The sequence below is a fragment of the Babylonia areolata genome, chromosome 33 (assembly GCF_041734735.1).
Source record: "Babylonia areolata isolate BAREFJ2019XMU chromosome 33, ASM4173473v1, whole genome shotgun sequence".
Taxonomy (NCBI): domain Eukaryota; kingdom Metazoa; phylum Mollusca; class Gastropoda; order Neogastropoda; family Buccinidae; genus Babylonia; species Babylonia areolata.
Window position 1 is genome coordinate 2,929,005 of NC_134908.1, and position 9,833 is coordinate 2,938,837.

The 9,833-nt window shown below is 39.3% G+C and overlaps 2 protein-coding genes across 3 annotated transcripts in view; one reads left to right on the plus strand and one right to left on the minus strand.

Moving 5' to 3' along the window:
- Positions 1–575, minus strand: part of LOC143276915 (dihydrolipoyllysine-residue acetyltransferase component of pyruvate dehydrogenase complex, mitochondrial-like) — a 90,236-nt gene extending 89,661 nt beyond the window's left edge. For both annotated transcript variants that reach the window (XM_076581580.1, XM_076581579.1), the window contains exon 1: positions 423–575. In XM_076581580.1, coding sequence (XP_076437695.1) covers positions 423–538 — 116 coding nt within the window. In that variant the 5' untranslated portion in view covers positions 539–575. The remainder of the gene's footprint in view (positions 1–422) is intronic.
- Positions 576–789: 214 nt separating this feature from the next.
- Positions 790–9,833, plus strand: part of LOC143277032 (uncharacterized) — an 11,340-nt gene continuing 2,296 nt past the window's right edge. The window contains exons 1-2 of the mRNA XM_076581756.1: positions 790–911; positions 8,026–8,109. Coding sequence (XP_076437871.1) covers positions 902–911; positions 8,026–8,109 — 94 coding nt within the window. The 5' untranslated portion in view covers positions 790–901. The remainder of the gene's footprint in view (positions 912–8,025; positions 8,110–9,833) is intronic.

Below are 9,833 nucleotides of genomic sequence, written 5' to 3' on the forward strand. Positions count from 1 at the left end.
CAATGCAAGTATTTAATAAGCTAATGGATAAATTAATAAATGAGGGTCTGTGAGACCAAAATTCACTCTCTGGCCATCGATATAACAAAGTCTTCTACTGTTTTGTTTTGTTTCTCCACACAGTGACCTGGTCAAGGGAGGTCACTGACACTGTTGGGTGTTATTAAATCATGCAAAGAATGCATGATCTGCAAGACTCCGAGTCAGCCAAAGTACACCCAGTATGTTTTGGTCTTGTACCTTACATAATAGACTATACGCAACGTTAACACTTCACATGTGTTCTATAAGCCCCAAACCGCAGAACCGATGGAAATTAAAAAAACAAGCTTACCCAACTGACCCTAAGTTGCAGACGAAAGGGCCCGAAGGACATGATGATTATCGTGATGTCAGTTTCTATCGATTTCTGCGACACTTACCTGCTTTTGCTTTGGCTGATGGCTCTGGCACATAAACAGCGCAATGACAGAGAACTTGCTCTGTTTTTCAAGGACTGTTGCAGCACACATCGTGCGAGGACTGCCGAGCGATGCATTTCGTTTCGATTACCTTTCTGTCGAGGCCACTTCTGAACCGGCAAGGTCAGTGCATCAGCCTCGCTTTCGAAATGTTTCACAAAGTCCTCAACCACTATTTTCGAAAATTATGAAGTTATGAAACAGCTTGTATTATGATGCATGCTGTTCAACATAAAAATTATGTCCATACACATTCTAGCAAAATTGATTATATATATATCTTGTTTTTAGGCATGTTTAGTTTTCGAAAATTGTCCTTTCAGCTTTTCTTGTCGCCATAGAGTTGTTTACCAATGGCGACGAGTTTGTTGGTTTGAAAGAAAAACTGACCTTTCAGACACAGATTTACGAGTCTTGCAGTCCGAACGCAAAGCGAAAAAATGCCAGCAGGTGAGTTGCTCCATATAGTTATAAGATTGAAGAAGGGAAGAAAGTCCATAACGCTGTGATTATGTGTAGCGATCACCTTTAATTTGCTACTGCACTTCTTTTGCAGCACGATTCATGTGCATATTTCAGAATGTTTGATTACACACCCATACCAGACACTTGAATGTGTGCTTCTGGATATGATTTTGTATAAATGTGTGTGTGTGTGTGTGTGTTTTCTTTCTTTAATTGAATGATTTTTTTCACTTTGTGAGATATTTGATGTGTGTGTGTGTGTGTGTGTGTGTGTGTGTGTGTGTGTGTGTGTGTGTGTGTGTGTGTGTGATTTGGGGTTAGAGATAATGGTTAAAGGGGGATTACAGAAAAAAAGGGATAAACTAGAACAATGGAATCAACAATTCATAAATATCTGTGTAATGGCAATTAACATCATAAACACCAATAAAAAATAAAATGAAATAAAAGTAGATGAATGAATGAATGAATGAAATTCAATATCAGAATGTGTGTGTGTGTGTGTGTGTGTGTGTGTGTGTGTGTGTGTGTGTGTGTGTGTAAATGTTATTCTGTGTTGGTGAGTGTGTGTGTGTGTGTGTGTGTGTGTGTGTGTGCACGCACATATGAGCATGTTTATCTTTGAAACAAATACACGTATTCAAAAACCCAGTCCAACACAGCTGCATGATGTGTCAATCGATGTCACGGGAAGCCAAACTTGGTTAATCAGTCAGTCACAGTTAGTTCATTATAGTTAAATAATTAGTTAAACGTAAAAGGAGGTGTACGTGACGTGAAAGGAAGGTAGGGTGGATGATACAATTGTTTTGTTCTTTGTAATTCTGAAATGTTTGTGTGTGTGTGTGTGTGTGTGTTTTGTTTCTGATGGGTGACAACAGGTCAAAGTAAGTATACGGAGGGTACAGTGCAGAAAAACTGTTATGAGTCTTAACACTCAACAGTGTATGAAAACAAACAATCAAACAAACAGAGTGGGTTTTTTTGGTTGTTTTTTTTTTTTAATCAAAGCTGATCGAGTAATCGTCAGCTGCTTGGATCTGACCCTCCCATAAAATGAAAGAAAGAGAAACTTCAATGAAAGCAATTATGATACCAGTATTGCCTTTTCAATGCGAGGGATTGTTCAGCTGCTTGACTTTGACTCTCAAAAAAAAGAAAAAAAAAGAAAGAAATTCAGAAAAGCACCAATGAAATCAATTATGATGCCAGAAGTAACAACATTTTAAAACAATAACAACAACAACAACCAAAACATTAACATCATCAGCAACAGCAGCAATTAGACAGAAAAAAAAAAGTATGTAGCAGCATCATTCCATGCAAAAAAATGGTACAAGTAGCAAAAAAACAGCCACAGAAGCATACGGTTTACATTAACAGCAACACCACAGGAGCACAGATGAACACAGACAGACAGACAGACAGACACACACACACACACACACACAGACACACAGACACAGACAGACACAGACATACAGAGACACACACAGACAGACACACAGACACACACACACACACACACACACACACACACACACACTGAAACTGACATTCCACTGACCAACATGCCAACTCTGTAAGACCCGAGATTACAAACTAAATGACATACACATAACCGACACAAACAATAGCAAGACAAATTCATAAAAACACAAAACAATATCAGAATAAATTCGTAAAGGTCCTGTACAGTACAGTTTGTGTCAAACTTGGATTCAGTCAGACACACTATTCTCTCTCATAGCAGACTTCTCTGTGCTGGAACCCTTATTTTGTTTGCTTCAGATCCTTCTGTTTGAAGCTGGGTTTGTTTGGTTTGTTTTTCTTGCCTTTGTTCTCCCATTGTGCTATATATATATATATATATGTGTAAGTCTTTTTCGCAAATGGTTCATGAGTATAATGTGGTGATTGAGTGTTTGTGCTTGGTGTTTCCAAGTTCCAGCATAAAATTATGTAATGTGGTGACTAAGTTTTTGTGCTTGGTGTGCTGTACTGTTTCCTGAACTCTTGTGGTTGGTTTTATGTGTGTCACCCGTTTTATCCTCCGATCGGATGTGCTCGTGTGCGACTGATCGTTGCTGAAGTAGCTTCTTCTTCTTCTTCTTCTTCTGTGTTCATGGGCTGCAACTCCCATGTTCACTTGTATATACTCGAGTGGGCTTTTACGTGTATGACCGTTTTTATCCCGCCATGTATGCAGCCATACTCCGTTTTCGGGGATGTGCATGCTGGGTATGTTCTTGCTTCCATAACCCACCGAACGCTGACATGGATTACAGGATCTTTGACGTGCGTATTTGATCTTCTGCTTGCCGTATACACACGAAGGGGGGTTCAGGCACTAAGCAGGTCTGCACATATGTTGACCTGGGAGATCGTAAAAAAATCTCCACCCTTTACCCACCAGGCGCCGTCACCGTGATTCGAACCCAGGACCCTCAGATTGAAAGTCCAACGCTTTAACCACTTGGCTATTGCGCCCGTCGCTGAAGTGGCTGGCTATATATATATATATTGTTTGGCAGTTCGAGTCAATCACCTCTACCACCTCTTCTTTCTTTGGACCCCATCAGTCTGCTCTCCCCCCCAACCCTGCCCCCCACCATCCTCAACACCCCCCCCTCCCCCCCCTGCTCTTCCCCCTTCCCTTCATCCTTTGTTAATTCACCCCAACCCTTTTCCTCGGTGGTCAGCATGTGGAAGTGAATGTCAGTAATTATCTATTTTCCATGTGCAGTGTTTCTGACCTCAACCCATCCCTCTGATGATGACAAACTTTTCCATTTTACTTGTTGACCTTTGTGTGTGTGTGTGTGTGTGGGCACGTGCGCGCGCATGTGTGTATCTGTGTGTGTGTGTGTGTGTGTGTCTGTGTGCATCTGTGTTTTATTATTTTTTATTTTATTCTGTGCTTTGTTATTTTTTATATATTTTTTAAAATTTATTTATCTATTTTATTTTATTTATTTATTTATTTTATGATTCTATTTTTTTCTCAAGGCCTGACTAAGCACGTTGGGTTACGCTGCTGGTCAGGCATCTGCTTGGCAGATGGATTTGACCGAACGCAGTGACGCCTCCTTGAGCAACTGATACTGATACTGATACTGATTCATAGTGAATGTCTATAGATTGATGCATGGGCCAGACTGGGGGAAGCTATAGCTAAGACAGCACAGGATTGTTAGGTCGGCAGCATCAGAGATCTCATGGTGGCAGCATAGCATTCATTGGCCATAGGGCTTGAAGAGGGTTAAAACTTAACTGTTCACGTTCAATTGGAAAGGGTTTTAGAATCGTGAAGCACAGTTAATACAAGATAATATCGGTAATGTTTAAATTCTCTCTCTCTCTCACTCTCTTTCTGTCAGTCGTTTACATTATCGTAATACTGTTGTTGTAGTTCTTTTGGTTGATGAGTTGATGTGATGTTGTTCAAATGATACAAAGGATTGCTTTAGTGATGTATAAAATATCTTTGTTCATATTTTGTACTGGTCGGTAGTTGTTTTTTTTTATATTGTTTGACAGTCCCACTTTCTCTGCACCCAAGAATGTGATTACTTGTTGTTGTTTTTGTTGTTGTTTTTTTCTCTTTAACCCTTTCACCGCCAGTCAGTTTAGAGTGCAAATTAACCTTGCGCAGGAACCACAGAAAATATGGTGTCTAAGAATAGCTGGGGATTCCCCTGTGATGTGTAGAAAAAAAATGGCCAATCCTACCACTGAAAATTAAAAGCATTAGGTTAATGCACAAAAGGCCCATCATCTGGTTGCATTTCAATGACATGGGTGCTTTACCTAGCTGGTGCCGAAATGCGACTATGGCATTGAAAGGGTTAATGGACTATTCTGTCTCAATCACTTCATGCCCAAAATTGTGATTTCTCATAATATTACTGATTCCGTTTGTCTTTTCTGGATAATCTGTCTCTGTCTTTCTACACTCAAAAATAAAATTATTTTGATTGCATACTGTTGTTGCTGTTTCTCTTTTGTAGAATAAGATAAGATAAGATAAGAATAACTTTATTATCTCCAACTGGAGAAATTTGGTCAGGTGCATTATCACAACAGAGACAAGTAAACAACATGGGGACCATAACTGTAAAAGTCAACAACAGCTTTTACGAATATTACGAAGATACAAATGTAAAAAAAATATCACATATACCGTTTCATACATACATCCACACATTGCAGATAATAACTAGTATTTTTAATGTAAAAAAACAGAAAGAATTAAGAAACATTATTTGAATATAATTATAAACATAGCCTACTATACTGCACATTGATTATATAATAGACAGATAAGATAAGAATAAAGATAAATTGCGGAAAACCGCAACCAGATAATCAGCACACACCCGCACCCACCCACCCCCCACACGCGGATTACTTGATTAAACAAGAGAATATCATGTTCCTGTCTCTCTCTATGCCCAGTGTTGTGGATGCTGGTTTGTTGTCAATGTTTTTTGTCTTCTGAATGAAATATTTTGTCTCAGTCTCAAGATGCCCAATATTGCAACTGCTTGTCATGGTTGCAGTTTCTCTTCTGCGGGGATTATACGTCTCTGCCTGTCTGTACCCGTTATTGTGATTGCTTGCTATTGTCACAGTTTTTTATTCTGTTGAATATTATGTATCTAATTATGTCTTTGCCTGTCTGTACCCAGTATTGTGATTGCTTGTTATTTTCACTGTTTCTCTTCTGTGGAATACTGTGTCCATCTTTTCATGCCCGTGATTGTGACTGCTTAATATTCAATCGATGCAGTTGCAGTTATGGAAATTCTGTCTCTTTTATCTCTCCATGTCTAGGATTGTGGTCGCTTATTATCGTTGCAGTTTTATTATCTATGCTGTGGAAAATAAAATTCTGTCTCTGCTTCTCTTTGCCTGGATGTGTGTATTGTACACACACTTGCTGTGTGTGTGTGTGTGTGTGTTTGGTGCTCGCTCTCCCGGTTCCGATTCTGTTTATGGCTTGTGGTGACTGTTCATAAACTTTTGTTCTCTCTCTCTCTTTCTCTCTCTCTCTCTCTATCTGTCTGTCTCTCTCTCGCACTCTCTCTGTGTTTGCCTCTCTCTGTATCTTTTTGTCTGTTGCCACCATTGATGAAGCTTTTAATTTATTTATATATTTCTTTATACTTTATACTGTGTGTATATATATATAAAATAAATATATATATAAATAAATAAAAATAAATAAATATATAAGTAATATATATATACATACATACATATATATATATATATATCTATATATTTGTCTCCAATATTTCCCTTAAGCTGCCACTGTTGTGAAGTTGTTAATCCTTGGCCAATTGTTCCTTGATACTGCCTTCAATACATTTTTTGTTTGTTTTTGTTTTCTTGTTTGGTTACTGTTTGCTTTGGGTATGAGATTACTAGCATACTGTAATTGTTTGTTGGTTTTAAGACTCTTCCTCTGTCGGTTTTGGCTTCAGGGTATTACAGATGAGATGTGGTTTTTGGGGGTATATATATAATATGGAGCAGTCTGCATGCTGTGTGTTTTAGAGGATGCTAAAAAACAACAACACATAACAAAAAACTCATTTCAAAACTGAAACCAGGGATGTGTATGTGTAGTTGGTGGGTGATGGTGTTGGTTTTGTTTAGCTGGTTCCTCTTTTTAGTATTATCATCTTTTTTGGTGTTCAGATTTGTGGTGGCTGGGGGTTATTTTTCCTGTTATGTTTTTCTCATGTTTTTCTTTTGTTGACCCCCCCCCCCACCCCCACCCCCCAACTTCTGGTTCTACAGGCTAATTTTGTTCTTGGATTGTTCTTCTCTTTATTTTGTCTGAGAGGTAGAAATTTCTTATTTACATGCCTGCATGTGTGAGGAAAGCGTGTATGTATGTGCATAACTGAGTGTGTGTGTGAAGATGAATGCTTGCCTGTTTGTGTCTGTATGGTTAGGCGAAGTTTGTTGGCTTATGTGTGTGTGTGTGTGTGTGTGTTTCTGAATGCATGTGTGACTTGACTTGACTTGACTTGACTTGACTTGACTTCATTTATTGTCATAAAATCCCGAAGGATTAATAGACACAACAAAGAACAAAGGGAACAAAGAAATAAACGGTCATCTAATACGCATGCACTGAAATACATAGTTGGCAAGTGTTTTTTGACAGTCATCGCAGGTGAATAAATCACTTGGTTTTAGTATATTGTTTTGTATTTTTCTAGAGATCACATTTGATTGATGATCATACTGCTGTATAGTAGTGATTAGATGGCTTCGCAAATTATGAAATAAGATACACGAATCTAAGAAATGCAATTCATCTTCAACAACTTCACATATAGCACATAACCTCTCTTCTCTGGGAATGTTTGCATATCTTCCTCGTTCGATGTTTAAATAATGTGCGCTTATTCTGAGTTGACATGGTGGCAACAGACAAAAAGATACAGAGAGAGGCAAACACAGAGAGAGTGCGAGAGAGTTGACATATATATATATACCTGCTTGAGTGCGTGTTGCAAGGATGTGTGTGTGTGTGTGTGTGTGTGTGTGTGTGTGTGTGTGTGTGTGAGTGAGTGAGTGAGTGAGTGTGTGTGTGTGTGTGTGTGTGTGTGTGTGTGTGTGTGTCTGTGCATGTACATCAGTATATACCTTCTATGCATGCATGTGGTGGTGAAACATGAAAGAGCCAAGAAATATATATCTCAGTTTATTAAGCAGAACTTTCTTCTAACCACTGAGGGAATAAAATTAATTTCAACCCGAATGATTATTTTTTATTTTTTTATTTCCCAGTGCTGGTCTTGGTATGGTCTGGTTTTAAATGCATGCTTTATTGTGGAGAACCCATTAATTTGCCATGTCTGTGAGTGTGTGGTGGAGTGCAAGCGAGTATCTGTGCATTAGAGTGGATATATATATATACCTGCTTGAGTGCGTGTTGCAAGGATGCCTTTTCTGGAGGACACTAAATATAAAAATCCATTATCATCATTATTGTTATTATTATAATTATGAATGATTTCTCTCCCCCCCCCCCCCCCCCCCCCCCCCCCCCCCCCCCCCCTCTCCCCCCCTTCCACAGAGAGGAAGAAGGACAGAAAGAAGGATGACGGGACTCCCATGATTCATGTCGGCGTCTACATGTTCCCCAACGGAGATAAGTATGGTGTGTACTGATGGTATAGAGATCGAGATTTGTCATCATTCCTGTATAATTATAGTAACTGGTACACAACACACACACACTCTCTCACACACACACAGTCTCTCTCTCTCTCTTTTTCTTTCTCACACTCACACACACAGAAGAGTTATACCAGTTTGTCCTGATGAAAACTCGTATGCAAAACATATGCACACACACACTCTCTCTCTCTCTTCACAACTACACACACACGAGTTATACGAGACTGCCTTGATGAAAATGCATAGGCAAACGTATGTGCACTCACACACACACACACACACACAATCACACATTGTATATACTCTCTCTCTCTCTGTATATATATATATATATATATATATATATATATATATATATATAACTTATTAGAAGAGGAAAACAAGAGCATGTGCATTCACACACACACACAATCACACATTGTATATTATACTCTCTCTCTGTGTATATATATATAACTTATTAGAAGAGGAAAACAAGTGCATGTGCACTGACACACACACACAAAATCACACATTGTCTATTTCTCTCTCTCTCTCTCTCTCTATATATATATATTATATAACTTATTAGAAGAGGAAAACAAGTGCATGTGCACTCACACACAGACAATCACACATTGTATATACTCTCTCTTTCGATATATATATATATATATATATATATATATATATATAACTTATCAGAAGAGGGAAACTAGTGCAGATAGCAACTAAAGAAGTCAACATAACTTTGCAAAGACTAAAATGGAAAAAAAGTGAAAAAAATAATTTGATTCGGAAATCCTTCAAAGACTGCAACTGGGGCCGGTTTGAATTCTGTCTGAGGGAGAGGGCCAATCGTAATGCCTGACATGACTGCAGCTTTATCCTCTGTGGATGACAGGCGCAATAGCCGAGTGGTTAAAGCGTTGGACTTTCAATCTAAGGGTCTCGGGTTCGAATCACGGTGACGGCGCCTGGTGGGTAAAGAGTGGAGATTTTTACGATCTCCCAGGTCAACATATGTGCAGACCTGCTTAGTGCCTGAACCCCCTTCGTGTGTATACGCAAGCAGAAGATCAAATACGCACGTTAAAGATCCTGTAATCCATGTCAGCGTTCGGTGGGTTATGGAAACCAGAACATACCCAGCATGCACACCCCCGAAAACGGAGTATGGCTGCCTACATGGCGGGGTAAAAACGGTCATACACGTAAAAGCCCACTCGTGTGCATACGAGTGAACGCAGAAGAAGAAGAATCCTCTGTGGACTCCTGGGATATCCTGGCACTGACAGTGACTTGTGGAGTGATGGCCTAGAGGTAACGCGTCCGCCTAGGAAGCGAGAGAATCTTGAACACACTGGTTCGAATCATGGGCTCAGCCGCTGATATTTTCTCTCCCCCCTCCACTAGACCTTAAGTGTTGGTCTGGACTGCTAGTCATTCGGATGAGACGATAAACCGAAGTCCCGTGTGCTAGCATGCACTTAGCGCACGTAAAAGATCCCACGGCAATAAAAGGGTTGTCCCTGGCCAAATTCTGTAGTAAAAACAAATAAAACTGCATGCAGGAAAAAAACAAACAAACAAAAGGGTGGCGCTCTCACTGTAGCCCTGGGGAGAGCAGCCTGAATTTCACACAGAGAAATCTGTTGTGACAAAAAAAAAAAAAAAAAAAAAAGAAAAGAGAAAAGCAATTTTTCCCCCCCTAAAATTACGTTT